This window comes from Podarcis filfolensis (genome assembly GCF_964270895.1).
Source record: "Podarcis filfolensis genome assembly, chromosome: 6".
Taxonomy (NCBI): Eukaryota; Metazoa; Chordata; class Lepidosauria; order Squamata; family Lacertidae; genus Podarcis; species Podarcis filfolensis.
In genome coordinates, this window is record NC_139609.1 from 7,662,631 (window position 1) to 7,682,585 (window position 19,955).

General features: G+C 42.9%; 1 protein-coding gene across 3 annotated transcripts in view; it reads right to left on the reverse strand.

Annotated features, from left to right (window-relative positions):
* LOC310765943 (flavin-containing monooxygenase 1-like) overlaps positions 1-19,955 on the reverse strand; it is a 30,747-nt gene that overhangs the window by 10,454 nt on the left and 338 nt on the right. Inside the window, exons 1-2 of one of the 3 annotated variants that reach the window (XM_083621624.1) lie at positions 19,597-19,908; positions 1,604-1,740 (exon numbers count right to left, since the gene is read on the reverse strand). In XM_083621624.1, the coding sequence (XP_083477750.1) occupies positions 1,604-1,735 (132 nt within the window). In that variant the 5' untranslated portion in view covers positions 1,736-1,740; positions 19,597-19,908. Of the gene's footprint in view, positions 1-1,603; positions 1,741-16,179; positions 16,553-19,596; positions 19,909-19,955 lie in introns of those variants that run through there. The other 2 variants (XM_083621625.1, XM_083621626.1) reach the window with 2 other exon arrangements.

Consider the following 19,955-nt stretch of genomic DNA (forward strand, 5'->3'; position numbering starts at 1 on the left):
ATAGACATACTTAACCTTGCCTCCCTCCACATGCTGGGAACTATGGTTTGGTGAGGGTGCTCAGAATTCAGGTGGAGATCCATCCATCTGGATGTGTGCACAAGGCAGTTCAAAGTAGATTCAATTCACCTCAGGTGTGCATGTTCTTCATGTCATCCTCATCTAAGTGGCAGCCTGCACTTTCTCCCCTTTTAATTCAGATTTCTCCGATAATAAGAATAATAATTCTTTATTTATACCCTGCCCATCTGGCTGGCACTCTGGGTGGCTTCCAACAGAATTAAAAGCACAATAAAACATCAAACATTAAAAACTTCCCTAAACACGGCTGCCTTCAGATGTCTTCTAAAAGTTTTTTATTTCCTTGACATCTGATGAGAGGGCTTTCCACAGGGCGGGCACCACCACTAAGAAGGCCCTTTGCCTGGTTCCCTATAACCTCACTTCTTGCAGTGAGGGAACCACCAGAAGGCCCTCGGAGCTGGACCTCAGTGTCTGGGCTGAACGATTTGGGTGGAGACGCTCCTTCAGGTATACTGGACCGAGGCCATTTAGGGCTTTAAAGGTCAGCACCAACACTTTGAATTGTGCCTGGAAATGTACTGGGAGCCAATGTAAGTATTTCAGGACCAGGGTTATATGGTCTCAGCGGCCACTCCCTGTCACCAGTCTAGCTGCCACATTCTGGATTAGTTGTAGTTTCCGGGTCACCTTCAAAGTTAGCCCCACATAGAGTGCATTGCAGTAGTCCAAGCAGGAGATAACTAGAGCTTGCACAACTCAGGCGAGACAGTCTGTAGGCAGGTAGGGTCTTAGCCTGCGTACCAGATGGAGCTGGTAAACAGCTGCCCTGGACACAGAATTGACCTGCGCCTCCATGGACAGCTGTGAGTCCAAAATGACTCCCAGGCTGCGCACCTGGTCCTTGAGGGGCACAGTTACCCCATTCAGGATCCAGCCATCCCATCAAGCAGCACTGTGAAGAATGCTAATGTTGCTTTTTCACCAAAAAGCCAAAATGCTGCATCTGCTAGATAACCGCAGACAATGCAGACCTGCTTACATTTATATTTAGAATGGCTTGTGGTTAGGATAGACAGCCTGCAGCTGGAATATGGTTTATTTCCATGCTTCAGCAGGTCTAGAACTTGTTTACACCTGTTAGTGGTCAGGATGTGGCCTGTATTGGAAAACTGGGACGCTTTTTTGGGGGGGGGGGAGAGGCAAGTAGAGGAGAAAGTGTTCATAATTTGTTTCTGTCAAAGAGGACCCAACCAATGGGCAGAATATTCTCAAAAATTTAAAACTGTACAAAACTTTGGTTCAGGTTTTGAATGTGTTGCCAAATCCAAGTGCTTATAGATTTATTAACAGACACCAAAATTAACAGACGCCAAATGCAAATATTAAATATTTGGCTACTATTTTGGAATCACATGCTGAATAGTCATCAGAATTTGCAGAGGATTTTGCTCAATTAGTTTGTTTATTTTGAATAGGATTATTACTGATGACTGACTAGCCCTGCTTATCCCAAATGCGAGCTTCTTCAGTTGAGCAACCCTAGTCAGAGATCAAACCATATTGCCCCTCCTCAATTTACCGTGAATCGCCACACACCCCCAATGTCATCGCTCCTCTCGAAGCAGGTGGGCTCCAGTCCTTCATCCAGGCAACATTTGATGGATGCCAGTCCACTCACTCCTGCCCCAACAATCGCTACTTTCTTGGCCATGGTTTCTTGAGGGAGAAAAGAACAGAAACACAGAAAGAAAGTTTTTAAAGGGTGAGTTTGCTTTGCTGAATTTAGATTTTAAAGCTACACCTTTAAAGTCTGTTTCCTGACACATACTCGAATATATGTACACAACGGTGCAGTTAGATAAAATAAGACTCTTCTGGGGGGGGCTATCGGGTGGGGGGCTTCATCCGTCCATTCTACATTCCCGTTATGTTACAGCAAACACTAAAAACAAAAGAAGCTGCTTGCCAACTCTGATAAAAAATTAAAAAAAATACTCTGAGCATGTGCAGTTTCACATTTTAAGCTCACTTAAATCATAGCACCATCTATAGGCCTGCAGAAATAAAATACCTTGGTTTTCAAACAGCTTAGTTCACGAACAAGTTGGAACTCGAACACCGCAAACCCGGAAGTAGGTGTTCCGGTTTGCGAACTTTGCCTCGGAAGCCGAACAACCTGCGGGGCTTCCACAGCTTCCGATTGGCTGCAGGACACTTCTGCAGCCAATCGGAAGCCACGCCTTGGTTTCCTAACGTTTCGGAAGTCAAACGGACTCCCGGAACGCATTCTGTTCGAGAACCAAGGTACGACTGTAGAGCTTGCTTCTGCTGCCCTGATACTATAATAATAATAATAAAGTCATACCTCGGGTTACAGATGCTTCAGGTTGTGTTTTCTCGGGTTGCAGACCGCTGAAACCTGGAAGTACTGGAACAGGTTACTTTCTGGTTTCGGCGGTTGTGCATGCGCAGGAGTGCTAAATCACGCTTTGCGCATGCACAGAAGTGCCGGATCGCAACCTGCGCGAGGGCAGACGTGCCGCTGCGGGTTGCGGACGTGCATCCCACACGGATCACGTTCGCAACCCGAGTGTCCACTGTAGTAGTAGTAGTAGTAGTAGTAATAATAATAATAATAATAATAATAATAATAATAATAATAATAATTTATTATTTATACCCCGCCCATCTGGCGGGGTTTCCCCAGCCACTCTGGGCGGCTTCCAAGAGAATATTAAAATACAATACAGTGGTACCTCGGGTTAAGTACTTAATTCGTTCCGGAGGTCCGTTCTCAACCTGAAACTGTTCTTAACCTGAAGCACCACTTTAGCTAATGGGGCCTCCTGCTGCTGCCACACCGCCGGAGCACAATTTCTGTTCTCATCCTGAAGCAAAGTTCTTAACCTGAAGCACTATTTTTGGGTTAGCAGAGTGTGTAACCTGAAGCGTATGTAACCCGAGGTACCACTGTAGCCTATTAAACATTAAAAGCTTCCCTAAACAGGGCTGCCTTCAGATGTCTTCTAAAAGTCTGCTAGTTGTTTACTAAACCCATTTGCTTGGGAATAAGTATGCTTTTGGCGTCCGGTGGGTAAAGTAAGAAAAAATTAACAACACAATGAGCATCTGTAACCATGTACACGTTCTGAAGAGATAGGCGTCAACAGTGGCGGTTGGGGCACTGAATAGCACAGGAATAAGGGTAGAACATGGTTGTGCTCAGAATCTGAGGATTGAGTTTGGCGAACATGGCAAGGGAAGGAAGCAAATGGCAAGACTTCTCAAGCCAAGCTGGAAAGAGGTTGTCCCTAGCCTTAAACAGACAAAAGACCCACCTATGTGATGCTGACACAACCCCCCTCCACTAAGAATAGGCACTAGAATGAAAGAACAAGACCCCCCATCTCTCTCCCCAACTCCTCTCCCCCAAGGGCAAGATGTCTATAACAAAAGTGCCTCTCACCAAACGTAAACGAACTGTGAAAAAGACTATGAATTCAAAATGGAGACCACAGATGTACCACTCCCTGTTTATCTGTTTGCTTTGTAACACAAAAAAAACCTCAATAAAAACTAATTTAACAAACAGAAAAAGAAAGCACAGCACAAAAGGAAGTCTACATGAGCGCTAAATGTGAACTCAGTTGAACTTCTCCCCCATTCCTAGTCCTAACAACCCTGTTTGTGAAAAGATTCCAGTAGCACTTCATGCCACAGGCTGACTGCAATCTCTAAGTACAGATCAGATTGCAACCCCACAACCCACAAAGTGCACAACTATTATTATTTTAGCTCAGATGGAAACCAGTGGCCCAGATGCCTATTTAGTATCTGAAGAAGTATGTGCACACGAAAACTTATACCCAGAATAAACTTAGTTGGTCTCTAAGGTGCTAATGGACATTTTTAAAAATTTATTTATTTATTTTGACTGCGTCAGACCAACACAACTACCTACCTGAATCTGGCCTGTTATGATTTAGCATAAAGTGTTATTTTTAAATACTCTGCTGTGACATAACTAAGGGTGCTGTTGCTAGAGGCAAAACTAAGCTTTATTTCACTTGGGTCAAAGACCCACTGGCATTTGCGTACACACCCACCCACCCCACCTACAGGCTGGGGCTTGCCGATCAGAAGGTCGGCGGTTCGAATCCCTGTGACAGGGTGAGCGCCTGTTGCTCCTGCCAACCTAGCAGTTTGAAAGCAAGTCAAGGTGCAAGTAGATAAATAGGTACCACTCCGGGGGAAGGCAAATGGTGTTTCCGTGCGCTGCTCTGGCTCGCCAGAAGTGGCTTAGTCATGCTGGCCACAGGACCTGGAAGCTGTCTGCGGACAAACGTCGGCTCCCTTGGTCTATAGAGTGAGATGAGCGTGCAACCCCAGAGTCGTCTGCAACTGGACCTAACGGTCAGGGGTACCTTTACCTTTTTACCTACTGCTCTGGCTGTTGTCACCAAGCTCTGGAGTAATCACTTCACAAGGGCAGAACTTTTGGTTGCACAAGAGTTAGAATCATAGAATCATAGAATCATAGAGTTGGAAGAGACCACAAGGGCCATCGAGTCCAACCCCCTGCCAAGCAGGAAACACCATCAGAGTACTCCTGACATATGGTTGTCAAGCCTCTGCTTAAAGACCTCCAAAGAAGGAGACTCCACCACACTCCTTGGCAGCAAATTCCACTGTCGAACAGCTCTTACTGTCAGGAAGTTCTTCCTAATGTTTAGGTGGAATCTTCTTTCTTGTAGTTTGGATCCATTGCTCCGTGTCCGCTTCTCTGGAGCAGCAGAAAACAACCTTTCTCCCTCCTCTATGTGACATCCTTTTATATATTTGAACATGGCTATCATATCACCCCTTAACCTCCTCTTCTCCAAGCTAAACATGCCCAGCTCCCTTAGCCGTTCCTCATAAGGCATCGTTTCCAGGCCTTTGACCATTCTGGTTGCCCTCCTCTGGACACGTTCCAGTTTGTCAGTGTCCTTCTTGAACTGTGGTGCCCAGAACTGGACACAGTACTCCAGGTGAGGTCTGACCAGAGCAGAATACAGTGGCACTATTACTTCCCTTGATCTAGATGCTATACTCCTATTGATGCAGCCCAGAATTGCATTGGCTTTTTTAGCTGCTGCGTCACACTGTTGGCTCATGTCAAGTTTGTGGTCAACCAAGACTCCTAGATCCTTTTCACATGTACTGCTCTCAAGCCAGGTGTCCCCCATCTTGTATTTGTGCCTCTCATTTTTTTTGCCCAAGTGCAATACTTTACATTTCTCCCTGTTAAAATTCATCTTGTTTGTTTTGGCCCAGTTCTCTAATCTGTCAAGGTCGTTTTGAAGTGTGATCCTGTCCTCTGGGAGTTCTTGCTGATCAAGCCAGAAGTGGTAGTCAGAGGCTTCCCATCCTATAGCATGCATTGTTTGGTCATGTAAGTGAATGTGATGTGCTGAAAATTGAATCTGTGCAGCTTCTATCTCCCAGTAGCATACAGCAGGGATGCCCCAGGTGTTGCTAGGTTCCAATTCCCTTCATCCCCGATCATTGTCCATGTTTGTTGGGGCTGATGGTAGTTGGAGTCCAACAGCCTCTAGATGTGCACAGGCTGCGCCACTGCTCAGCCTTGGCTGGCTTCCCAGTTAATTGATAAACACAGCCTGATGTGGAAGACAGTGGCATAGCGTGGTTTGCCAGTGCCCGGGGCCATGCTGAAATAGGAGGGAGTGGAACAGGTGGAATATGCTTATGCATTCAACTGGCTAATGGCATCTGCATCACCCAGGAGGTTGCAGCCACAGAGAAAAGAAAAGAAGAGTCATTCTGTTGTTTGGAGAGGTCACTTGCACGGAGAAGCCATTTTCGACAGCCCAGTGATGCAAGCACACAGCTGTATTGAGGTAGTATTGGTTGTTGAAATTTTGTGGCCCTAACAACTTTGCACACGGGGCAACCACAATGCCACTGATGGAAGAGACTGAAGACATGAATGACATGATGATGTGGGAGAAAAAAGCCTGTTTGTATCCAGTTACCACATCAGCGGGTGGCGCAGTGGGTTAAACCACAGAGCCTAGGGCTGTTCGAATCCCCGCGACGGAGTGAGCTCCCGTTGCTTGGTCCCTGCTCCTGCCAACCTAGCAGTTCGAAAGCACAAAGTGCAAGTAGATAAATAGGTACCGCTCTAGCGGGAAGGTGAACGGCACATCCGTGTGCTGCTCTGGTTCTCAGGCTTAGTCATGCTGGCCACATGACCCGGAAGCTGTACGCCGGCTCCCTCGGCCAATAAAGCGAGATGAGCGCCGCAACTCCAGAGTCGTCCACGACTGGACCTAATGGTCAGGGGTCCCTTTAACTTTACCTTACCACATCACACAAGTCACTAATATGTCATTGTAAACCAGGAGAAGCCCCCCTGATTGGGCAGAAAAATGGAAGGAAGAGCTTGTGAAAGAGTTGAATGAGGAGAGTTACATGGTCATGGTTTCAGATGCTCCAAGGGCATGTATTTTGAAATTTAATAGTTTCCCATCATGTAAGCATGAGTGCTAGAAATTAATAAATGTTGGATTAGGGCATGCACCAGCAGCCCAAGAGCAGAGGTTGGTCAGAAGACACGGAGGGTAGGGCTCCTGGAGCTTTAAGAGTTAAGAACTCACTAAATTTCAGCAGGTGCAATTTACTTCTCTCTCCTAGATAACAAAGGCTGTATAACCTGTCTGCATAATCATTTCCCTCTGGTCCCCCTATCTCACTTATCACATTGGGTAGAATCTGTACAATGGTTGCCTGATATGACAGCTCTGGAGACTGAAATGACAGGCATTTCCACATTGTCTTCTACTGAAATTACCACCATCATTTTTCTTAAGCGAGTCCTATTTCAACATCCAATTAGTTCACCTGAATGCTGACAGACTTTTCATGTCCAGTTGAAAATAGATTGTTCCCAGCCTTATGGAATGTCCTTCACAAAAGAATGCCTTGAGTGTAGGTCCTTGACTTCTTGGGCATGACCTATTCAAGCTTGTGGACTTTAAAATATGTCAAGTAGATTGGCCAAAGTACTCACGGCACCGGGGTCTTTCTGCCAGCAGATATGCATTTTATCAACTTTCTCAATTGAGAAAGTAAATATTCCCAGAGGTATGAATTTGCTGAACAAATCTTTAAATGGAATACAAAGAGGGAGGTGGGAGGAAGTCAGGAAAATAAGTAAAAAAAATTGTGAGAAATTGAAAAGAGGGATTTTTATTTTTCTTATCTTTCTTCTTTTTTCTTCTCTTCTTTCTTTTTTTTCTCTTTTTGTGTTGAATTTTTGATGTTTGTATTTTTTTTCTCTTTTTCCCCCGGTGTTTATTTTGTTGTTGTTTATGGTTTTGTAACCTTTTTTCTTGTTAAAATCTAATGAAATATTATTATAAAATATATATATATATTCCCTCCAAACTTTGGTATCCAATTGCTCCCTTCAAGATAGGAATCTCAGAAGGCCAGAAAGGCATCTACAGAACTGAAAAGGGTTTGTGGGAAAGTCATAAACATGATTATCCCATGTCTGGTGTTTGCTCATCCTTAAAAGGGTTCTACTTGCGGATCAGAGCATGGAGCCACTCCAGAATCCACAATCCTCTGAATTCTGTGAGATGGCCTTGACAACGGCATGGTTCCATCATTGCAAGTATTTCCACTTGCACAATGAGACTCCCCCCCCTGCTCTTCCTAATGTGCACCCCACCCTCCCCAAATCTGCTCCAGAAGTTGATTGAGCCCCCAGAACGGATTTGGGGGTACAATGTGGGAGGAAGGCAGAAAGAGTCCATAGCACAAACACAAATCTTTGTGCTGAAGGGACCATTACTTAGTGCTACATGTGATACAGGCCAAATTTACTCTTCCTTTCACAGGAAAGAATTGTTTGGAGTGGCTATAAACCACATATAAAGCTTCAGTTCGCACTTGAATGTGACTCTACTTAATCCGCACATCTGAAAACAATCCTAATTGAAACCACAGCTATCCTTTGAAACCTGCAGTTCTCCAACAATAACAAAAAGTGTACATATTAGAGGGAGTACGCATAAAATGCATGATTTCAATTAAAAGTACATTAAAGTGCATTGCTATTATTTTTAATATTTATAATCAATTTAGATTGCAGAAAAAGACAAAAGAAATGAACAGATAGCCAGCTCTGAAAACATGCAACAAATTTCCATACCAGAATCAGGACCCAGCATACAGAAATCATGAGATTCCAAGTAATATATATATATGGATTGTTAAGCTTGTTACATCAGTAAACACTTGTTACTAAAGCTGTGTTCTCTTTCATTTGCTGTACAAAGACATGATTGCTTTTTGAACCTTACAACATTCCAGACTACCCAACAAGAGTTAAATTGCTATGTAATCAATGTAAGGTGCAATCCTGTACATACCTTTGCCTCCCTCTTTGCCATCCTTAACAAGCCCTGGAGATAAACAGAACAAATACAAATTTATACCTCTAAACCAGCCAAAAATCAGAGGAAGCCCCCCTCACTCAGTCAACTTGATACTGAGGCCATGTGAGATTGTTCTCCACATTTTTCCATACAGAGGGCCCCTACCTTACTGGGAGTCATCCTTCTGGGCCAGACATCATCTAAATCTGCTCCTAGGCCTTGAGGGGGGAAGGATTGACTTAAAAGCAGTCAAGAGGCTCACTAACGATGGATATTCCAAAAAAGTACTACTAAGATTTGGTAGTCATAGAATCCCAACCGAAATCTTAAGGGAAAAGGCTCATTTAGCCCAGAAAGGAATTATTCCACGTCGACACTTTGAAGATATATCACTCAGACCATTGATTGCATCTAAAAGACAGAACAAGATGAACAAGGCCATTCCAACAGAAGCCGATATCTGCCCTACTCCCGTGGAAGAACCCAGTAGATGGGAGAAACCGCTGCCAGCTACCCGGGAAATCACGCAAGAAAAATCCAAGCTCCCAAACCATGCGATTGTAGCATCAATTAACAGCCTCGCCCTTGACACAACAGACTGGACAGTCCCAGAAGAAGAAGATCTGCTGAGTAACTTTACCAACCTACCAGATAAAGAACAAATAAGCATACTCAGTAAACTGACGAAACTACAGGCCAAATTGATCGAAATTCACCAACAAGGTCAACAAAATGCAGTAGAAACAATACACAATCAAACTTCACACCTACCAGCCCTCTCCCCAAAATGCATAGTCAAAAAGAGAGCTACTAATGGAACTTTTAAATGTATAGATGCAGAGCTCCAAATCCAGCCTCCTTTAAAATACGAAATGACAAGGAAAAACTCCAGTAATGAGACCACAAATTCCTGGCTGAGATATCAAATACTAGCTCCAAACGAAATAGGTACCCCTTATTTAAGTACTACAAAGGATTCTAACATTCCCGAACAAAAGATGACCTCCAACAGACCTGACACATTGAGCTCAACATCAAATGAGACCAAAGAAATGGAAGTAGAGACCGAAAACAATCCTACTGTCCATAATAGTCCACCAACCACAGAAATCTCTCAGGAACAAGGAACAGCTAAGGAAGAAAATCAAGAAAGGGAGGAAATTCTAATTTCCCGCACTTTAAAAAAGAATCTAAAAGATCCACCATTATGTTCCCCACCGAAAGTAGCGACAAATGGCTGTATCGGCACAAGACAAAATTCCTCGCTGGACTCAATAACAGAATTAGAATGACTAAATGCTGTCAACCAGCCACCAACTCAAAAACGGATTCTACGCTTGCTGTCCTGGAATATTGCAGGGTGGGGAAACAAAGACGGAGACCCAGACCTAATGAACTTCTTTAAAGATTTTGAATTAATACTTCTACAAGAAACATGGTCAACTAGAGATATTAAAATCAATGGATTCTCCTCCTATACGAAACCCGCATTGAAAACAAACACGAAGGGCCGGCCGAAAGCAGGGTTCTGTTGTATGATCAAAGACAACTTAGGGTTTGAAATCAAGCAGCTAGAAAAATGCTTGCCACTTGCACAAGCCCTACTTTTAACCCAAAAAGAAGATACTTTGCTACTTGTAAATGTCTATATCCCCCCATCCAAAAACAACAGCAACAGTGAAAATTGGTCACAACTAACCTTTTATATAGAAAATTTGACCGCTAAATACCCAAATGCCTCATTGATAATAGCAGGTGATTTTAATGCCAGAGTGGGAACCAACAATGAACAACTATGTAGCAAACTAAATTGGAATACTGACAATGATATCGCACATGCCCTGAAAATAGGACGATTCTCCAGAGATAGGGCTGTAAACAACGAAGGCTTACGCCTACTTGAATTATGTAACAACTTTAATTTGCAGATTGTGAACGGTTCAACAAAAGGCGATAGAAGCGGGGAGTTTACATACTTCTCCCCCCGAGGATGCAGTGTCATCGACTATATTCTTGTCCCTTATAATATTATAAATTCGATTATGGACCTCAAAATCGGAACGCGTACTGAAAGCGACCATCAGCCATTATTGTTGTCTATTAACTTAAAGGATGAAACCAAAATAACCAAGCACAATATTATAGAACCCTCTCAATACAAACAAATGACCCAATTAAAATGGTCCCAGGAAATGAGTGCAGTAGTGGGGCAAAAACTTACAGCCAACCTGAGAAAACAAGTATTATCCAACTTAAAGACCACTAATTCCTACAGCGATATTCCGAAAATTTATAATGAAATCTTCCAAATGTTCGTAGAACTTAGTACTCCACCTAAAGTTTGGGTACTTAAACATAGCGCTAGCCCTTGGTTTGATGATGAATGTTTCCAGCTAAAAAGAAAACTGCGCCAAACATTTAAAAATAATCGCACTAAACTAGAGCCCTCTTATCTTGATGAAAAAAGAAAATATCATTACATTCTGGCCGAAAAGAAACAGAAATATGCAACCCAAAAATGGCTACAATTACTCGACTCAATTCAGAGTAAAAATAACAAAGCGTTCTGGAACCTAGTGTACGGAGGATTGAAAGCCGAAAATCAACTAACTCTACCACCAATTGCAGAATCCAAATGGTCCCAATATTTTACATCTGTATTTAACAATCTACACAGTGAACTTAAAGGAAATGAAACCACTAAAAATAAAATCAATAAACTCCAGGAGTGGCCAAGGGTAGAAGAAGAGGAAATTAGAGAGATAGTTAAAAATTTCAAATCGGGGAAATCTCCTGGGCCAGATGGTCTACCAATAGAATTATTTAAGACCTATATAGATTGGTGGGCAGAACCCTTAGCTCAATTGTTTACTCTCATAGATAAATATGGGATCATACCTGAGATATGGTTAAGATCAATAATTATCCCAATTTTTAAAAATGGCGACCCAAAAGAACCAAGGAATTATAGACCGATAAGCCTATTATCAGTGATAGGGAAAATCTACGCTAAGCACCTTTTATCTAAACTCCTTACCTGGATGAAAAATCTAAATTTACCAGGGAAAGAACAAATAGGTTTCTCCAAAGGTTGCTCTACATTAGACCACTGCCTTATACTTATGCATTTGGTTGAAAAATACAGATCTCAAAGGCAATCTAAGATATTTGCTGCTTTTGTAGATTTTCGTGGTGCATTTGACTCAATTGACCGCCCAAAGCTGTGGAGGAAACTCGCAGAATTAAAAATTGATCAGCGCTTATTGATCCTAATAAAAAATTTATACTCTTCCAATATCTGTCAAGTCAAACTTAACACCAAAGGTCACCTTTCATCAGACATCCCAAACTCGAAAGGGGTAAAACAAGGGTGTATTCTTGCCCCCTTCCTATTTAATTTATTTTTATCAGACTTGCCAGATCACCTTCAAAAAATAGAATCACATGCCCCTAAACTTAATCAGAAACCAGTTTCTCTGTTATTATACGCAGACGATGCTGTCCTACTATCATTAACGAGCTTGGGTCTGAAACGTCTTATATCTTCTCTGATCCTTTACTGCGAATGTAACAAGCTCTCTATAAATTACGAGAAGACAAAAATTTTGGTCTTCTCGAATGGTTGGAAATTAGAGAAATGGAAAATAAGAGGGCAGGAAATCCAACAAGTGAAAATCTATAGGTATCTGGGAATCTTATTCCAGAGCAATTTAGGGTGGGCAAATCATCGCACAAATGCCATAAAACAGGCAAAGTGCACCTCATCAGCAGTTGCCCGTTTTTATTATCAGAAAGGCAATCAATTTATTCCTGCGGCCAATCAGATATTCCAAACAAAAGTGCAATCCCAGATATTCTATGGAATCCCGCTATGGGTCCAAGCATATAATAGTGATTTAAAAAAGATTCACTCCAGCTTTCTGAGACGTATTCTTGGACTCCCAGCTGTGATCAAATATGAAACAATGTGTGCAGAAATAGGCATACACACAATGGAATATTGGGCCTGGTCCACCTCAATAAAGTACTGGTTACGCTGCCATTTTCGCTGCCCTCCATCAAGTCTGCTCGCTGATTTGCTCAAAGACTCCTACAAATCAAGATGGTATCAGCACCTCGAAAAAAAGATTGAATCTTTAGGCATCGAGCTGGAGCCCCTGTACAATTCTAATGAGCAATACATTTTCCATAATATCCTAACTAGACTAAAGGATGTCGAGAGGCAAAATATTATGGCAGCTGTAAACAAAATTTGCTCGCCCATATTCTATGATTTAAATATCTTAGATAGCAGAGCCAATTACGTCACCAAATTAATAATTCCAGCCCAACGTAGGGCTTTTATGCTGGCCCGTTTGAATGTTTTTCCCTCAGCATTTGTCAGGGGAAGATATCAAAACATCCCTAGAAACAAGAGATTCTGCAGATGTTTTATGAATGTCCCGGACACGGTAGAGCACATTCTCTTTCAGTGCCCATTGTACAGTACGCTCCGTCAACGCGTGCTGTCCCCTCTTTTGGGTGGTTTGGAGCCCCAACAAGGTGAATGTGTGGGATTCTGCCTATCCGACGTTGACCAAAGGGTAACGGCGGGGGTAGCCGAGTTTTTGGTAGCAGTCCTCCAAGGAGCAGGTTAACAAGGAAAACCACTGATTTTATATGTATATATATATATATGTATGTAGCCAACTGCTGCCTTTCTGTATATATCTCAAGGCTTTTATATGTTACTTTTTCTTTTATCGTTTTATTTGTATAATGCCTAATAAAGGTTTGAATAAGTAAGTAAGTACATACCTTTGAAATAAAGTGTTGAACTCAGTTGAGCTTACTTTTGATTAAGATCAGTATTTCATAAAATGTTATATACTGCTAGATTGTAAAAAAAAAACAAAAAACAACCCACAACCCTCAGTGTGGTTTACAGTAAAAATAAAACAATAAAATCATTAGTGAAAACACTTCTTTGAAACATTCAACAGATAAAATCAGCAACAAACAGATTAAAACATACTTCAGCACCCTACATGCCTGGGTAGACTTGTCTAAACAAAAATGTTTTCATCAGGAGCTGAAAAGTGTAGTGAAGACATCTGCCAGTGTCAATAGGTGGGGAGTTCCACAGTGTAGGTGCTCCCACACTAAATGATTGATATCACTAAATGATTGATATCTTGCAGATGCAGAACAAGTAGTATGTGGCACCTATAATAGTGCCAGACTGTTATTTACCATAGTCAATTTATAGACCCACCCTTCAGTAACACGACTCTCTGGCTGATATCCAGTTTAATCACACACACCCACACACACCCCCAATTCTGAGCTCCAGGATGCAAATTCCTGGGTAACAGGAGCTGGAAGTAACACAATAAAAGCAGCCTGATTTGTCACAAGCAGGGGTGGTGGGTGGGTTGTAAGACCAGTGAGCCGTGAGTGCCAGCACAGCAACAGGTTTTGAGAAATGTGGCAAGGAGGACTGGAATACCACAGTACAGGTATGTTCAAGCAGCACCAAAAGGTGCCTGAAGGGGACCTTGTGAGAGCAGGCAATGCTCCTGGGAGCATCGCACACTTACAAAGCTTACTTTAAAAGACAGGGTAGCAGGGCCAATGAGGCAGTGCAGTGAACCCCTGATTCTGTAAAAAGGTAAAGGTAAAGGGACCCCTGACCATTAGGTCCAGTCGTGGCCGACTCTGGGGTTGCGGTGCTCATCTCGCTTTATTGGCCAAGGGAGCCGGCATACAGCTTCCGGGTCATGTGGCCAGCATGACTAAGCTGCTTCTGGCGAACCAGAGCAGCGCATGGAAACGCAATTTACCTTCCCGCCAGAGTGGTACCTATTTATCTACTTGAACTTTGACGTGTTTTCAAACTGCTAGGTTGGCAGGAGCTGGGACCGAACAACAGGAGCTCACCCCACTGCAGGGATTCGGACTGCCAACCTTCTGATCGGCAAGTCCTAGGCTCTGTGGTTTAACCCACAGCGCCACCCACGTCGCTTTCTGATTCTGTAGGACTCCTATAAAGTACACTTTCCTGTCATCCTCTTCCTGCCCAGTTGTGAAAACTAGGTCCAGAGTGTGGCCTGCCACATGTGTTGGGCCAATGACCTGTTGAGACAGCCCCATGGCCGTTACGGCAGCCATGAAGTAAGCCACCCCAAAGCCAGTTGCCATGCCATGGATGTTGAAGTCCCCAATAACCAGCAGTCTGGGAGTCCTCAACACTGCCTCCGAGACCAGCCTTGTCTCTTTAAAAAAAAGAAGAAAAGAATTATTTATACTTTTCAAGTTTATACATTTCACTAATTTTACAATCCTTTTGACCTTTCAAAGCTTGACTTCCTTCCCCCTCTTTCTACGGTTCCTTAAATTTATTTTTAATACCTCCTGCATATCCAAATTAACTTAATTTGCTCAGTTATTTATCCTCTTTAAATATATACTCTTAGGAAGCTGCAGGTTATTACAATAATCCTGCCCATGTTGAAAGTACGATAAGTATGATAGTACGATAATCTTTATTGTCCGTGTCCCATACAGAGCAACAAAATTGAAAATCTACATCAGACATTCAGAAACCAACAAGCCTGCTCTCCCAGCTATCCCAACCTGGTTAGCCGCCTAAGAACTCTGATACCCCATAATTAAATACAATATACTCCCATAGAGACTACCTTACACTGCGTTTAAAACCAAAATCACATTTGGATAAAAACTGTTTCTCAGGCGGCCAGTCCTAGTCTTTATAACCCTGTACCTTCTTCCAGAAAGCAGAAGCTGAAAGAGATCATTTCCAGGGTGCGCACTATCCTGCGCTATCTCTGCAGCTTTCTTATGGCACCTGGAAGCATAGATTTGATCCAAGGTGGGAAGAGTGCACCCAATTATTCTCTCCGCAGTCTTTACAACCCTGGACAGCATTGTTTTTCCCCTGCCTGTGCAGCTCCCAAACCACACACACAGACCATAAGTTAATACACTCTCAACAGTGCAATGGTAAAATGCCATCAACAGGTCCTTTGATGTTCTTATTGGTTTAAATATTCAATAAACCATTTCCATTCTTTTGTTTAAAAAATTGGGAATTATAGGGACAAAGCTACCTAAATGGTAAAGAAACTTATTCATGTTTGCTACTATAGCGGCAAGAAGGTTACTTGCCCCAAAATGGAAAGAAGCAGAAGTCCCAGCAAAGGAAGAATGGATACATAAACTTACAGAATATGCAGAAATGGTGAAACTTCCCAGAAGAAGAAATCAAGATAAACTTTTTATAACAGGATGGAAATGTTTTATTAAATATTTACAGACAAATTGTAAGTAGATAAGAACATGGGCAGGATTATGGTAACCACCTGCAGTCTTATAAGAGTATATATTGAAAGCAGATGAATAAATGAGCAAATTGAGTTAATTTGGATATGCAGAAAATATTAAAAATAAATTTAAGGAACTGCAGAAAGAAGCAAGTCAAGTTTTGAAACGTTAAAACGATTGTAAAATTAGTGAGATGTAGAAACCTGAAAAGCATAAATGATTTGTTTATAAAAGTGGCATAGACCATACCAAGGCTCCTCATCCACAAATGAGGTCACGAAGGTCTTATTCAGAGCCGAGCTGACCTTCTGCCCCAGCAAATATAGCTGCCTGTACAGCCTGTGAGCTCAGTGCAACCCATTCCAGACTTCTTCCCATGACTTACCTGGCTAAACAGCACACTTCCAGAAGTCTTTGCTATGGGTTTCCCCAGCGTGGGGGAGGACACGGAGGATGTGGAAAACCAGTTGGCTCTCTCCTAGCTGTCTTTTGAAGTTCTCAGAGTCATCGTTTAAATGTTACAGTCCACATCAAGCTATGTCAATAGTCTCAACTGAGCATGCGTTCAATGTAATCCTGTTGTCACGAGCAGAGTGCCACCTGATTTCAGAAGAACCAGGCTAGCAGCCGCCGTTTAATCCAATGGTACTTGTTTTTTTCCAACCAGTGCTAATGCCTGCCTTTGTTGAACCAGACCCGCCTATCCTTTAATTAAAGATTTACAGTGTCTACTCATCTACTACATTCTTTAATAAGCGGAAGTGTCATCGGAAGAAAGAACACAAACCTTTTGATGTGTAACCAGCCCCCGATATAGCTTAACATTCCTTCACCTCTATTCCAGAGGGATAACTTAAACAACCCTGTTATGTAGGTTATGAGTCACTGCCTGAATTAGGAGTTTTCATAGGCTGAAATTTAATTTGTGAGTGTCCTAAGTGTAAACTTGTCATTCATTATACCACGCTAGTTCGCATTTTGGCTCCACTTTGCTTCAGTCCTGATGCTGCTTCTATGGTGATAGAAGTAGACACATCTTTTGAATGCATGTGCATTTAAATGTCAGGTTTGGAAGGCAAACATTGTCTGCACTGCTGTTGCTAAAGTTGGCTTAACTGTAGCAATAAGTGCTTAGATTCTGCAATCTCCAGTAAAGGTAAAGGTAAAGGGACCCCTGACCATTAGGTCCACTCGTGGCCAACTCTGGGATTGCAGCGCTCATCTTGCTTTATTGGCCAAGGGAGCCGGCGTACAGCTTCCAGGTCATGTGGCTAGCATGACTAAGCCACTTCTGCCGAACCAGAGCAGTGCACGGAAACGCCGTTTACCTTCCTGCAGGAGAGGTACCTATTTATCTACTTGCACTTTTGACGTTCTTTTGAACTGTTAGGTTGGCAGGAGCTGGGACCGAGCAATGGGAGCTCACCCCGTCGCAGGATTTTGAACTGCCGACCTTCTGATCGGCAAGTCCTAGGCTCTGTGGTTTAACCCACAGCATCACCCGTGTCCCACAATCTCCAGTAGTAATCAGAATAATTATCATAGTAACAGTAAGAAAAACCTAGATGCTATACAACAGCCTATCTCAAACTGGCATTGGGTAGGACTGATGGGAGTTGTAGTCCCATCTGGAGGGCACCAGGTTCAGGACAGCTGCTATACAAATACTTAGAACAGAGGTTTCCAACCTTTTTGAGTCCACCACTCCCTTGACCAACTGCATTCTTTCTGAGGCACCCCTCAGGAGCGCAGTTATGTCATCCCTTGCCTGCAGAGCTGGCAGCCTCTCACCCTTTTTCGAACACCCTCCCCTATGGATATTATTATTATTATTATTATTATTATTATTATTATTATTATTAATACCCCACCTATCTGGGCAGATTCCAACAGAGTATTAAAATACAGTGATCTGTTAAACATTAAAAGCTTCCCTAAAGAGGGCTGCCTTCAGATGTCTTCTAAAAGTCTGGTAGTTGTTTTTCTCTTTGACATCTGCTGGGAGGGCGTTCCACAGAAGGCCCTCTGCCTGGTTCCCTGTAACTTGGCTTCTCGCAATGAGGAACTGCCAGAGAGCACTCGGCGCTAGACCTCAGTGTCCGGGCAGAACGATGGGGGTGGAGACGCTCCTTCAGGGGTTCCCTCAGCCTCTTCTCCTCTCCCCTCTCCTTGGGAGTCCGCTGCTGCCGCCCCTGGTCTCTGAGCCCCCACCCCACAAGAGAGGTGCCTCTTCACACTGCCCCACAGGGGCTGGGACTTGTCCATTGCCAACAGCAAGGGCTGGTGGACTGGCTGGGCTCCCTGGCCTGCTTATTTGCTTACTCCAAGGCCACCTCAGCTCCTGAAATCTAGCACCCGCTGGCCAGCCCCAGAGGCACCATTCACATGCAGAGCTTGTGGGCAGGGCTGCTGCAACCAAGAGCTATGCAAGCCATTGGGAGGAAGAAACACAAGAAGGTATCAGAGGAGAGAGGGAAGGGAAGAGGGACAGAGGTCAGTGTTGCCCATGGCACCCCTGACCATCATTCAAGGCACCCCAGGGGTGCCACGGCACACTGGTTGAAAGCCACTGACTTAGAAAGACCAGCCCTGTTCAAATGGGCTTTGAAAAACAATGGAACACAAATTGATGAAAACCTGTAGGAAGGGAGTGTGAAACTTAAAACCACATGTTATTCATAAGTATGCTGAAATACGCAAGTCAGGCAACAGCATTGAAGAGAATCGATTGACTGAAAATCAACTAGCAAAAAGGATTGTGTGACTAACAGCCATAAGAGAAAGATGCAAAGCAGAAGGGAATCATCATAACTTAGAGACAGAGGTGAATGGACAGATTTAAATAACATAACCATGAACTGAAACCACAATTTTTAAATTTAAAGTGGAGAAATATAGACATATGTATTTGTGGAGAACTTGAGGCAAGAGAATGCAAGATAGAAATAGAAGAAGACATGCATTCGTCTTGTACATTTCTACTTAAGAGTAAGAAGAAATTCCCACTGCATTCAACAGGATTTACTTCCAGGTAGTAAAGGGGGAGAAATTTGATTCAGTTTACATTTAAAGCCGCATTTTTTCAGATTTTCACTTTCGGAAACATATTGTACCAAAACCGCAGCCATCCAAAATGTGCACTTATCCAAATTTTGCAATGCAATTTTCCAATCAAATTATGTATTTTTAAAAAATTTATATATTAGGGGAAAGTGTGCATATCAGTGAACATAACAAACAAAAATGCATGCTATTAGGAGGAAATGCTTGCAGAAATGTGCATATTAGTCAAAACTGCATGCAACAGTGTTTATTAAGAGAAAATTGCATTACAATGAATTGTCATGAGGATTTTTTAAATCACAAAACCCTGCAGAACTGTGGAGAGCTGGATTTAAGATTGGAAAAAATGAGAAACAGAGAGAGAACCCAAACGGACAGGTCTTTCTATCCCTCAGAACCTCTCTTTCCCCCAAATAAAATATTGCTGTACAACCCACTGAACTCTCCCAAATTCCAGAACCATTTCGAAAAGTAAAAAGTTCCCTTGGGTTTGGCATGGGCTGCTAGGCTCATTTTGGCCAATTTTGGGGAAAAAAGACCTTTTCCTATGACAGCAATTGGAGACAAAAAAAGGGCTGCTTTTCTTGTTCAGATGGCAACCTTAGGTCCCTATTTTCATTATACCTCTGAGGGTGCAGCCTCTAACTTTATACATAGCGTTTAACCATATTCCTCCTAGGCTCCATTTCCTCCTCTGAACTGTCTACACTGAAAGACCAACAGGTTACCCCTCTCTTACCTCAACTTTACAACCTGCACTGGAATACAGTATGCAGAAATTTCATAAGCTTTCCAAGGCACCTCTGGAGGGGTTTGTTCCTGATCCTAGCCGATCAACTTTTGAAAAGCATATGAATAACATCCCTCATGCACAAAAGTCCCTCTGGAGAGCCTTACATAAGCAGACTCTGTTGGCTGGCTCTGTCGGGATGTGGAAAGGGAACCCTTTGATCACTGTCCAGATTTAACATGACGAAAGGCATGTGTAAAAAAACAAATAAAAATTAGCATCACTTTGGTTGTTTCCTTATGGTTTCAGTGGGAAGACTACACCAAATACCGCTTGAACCAGAGGGGCAGGCTGCTGTTGTGAAACAT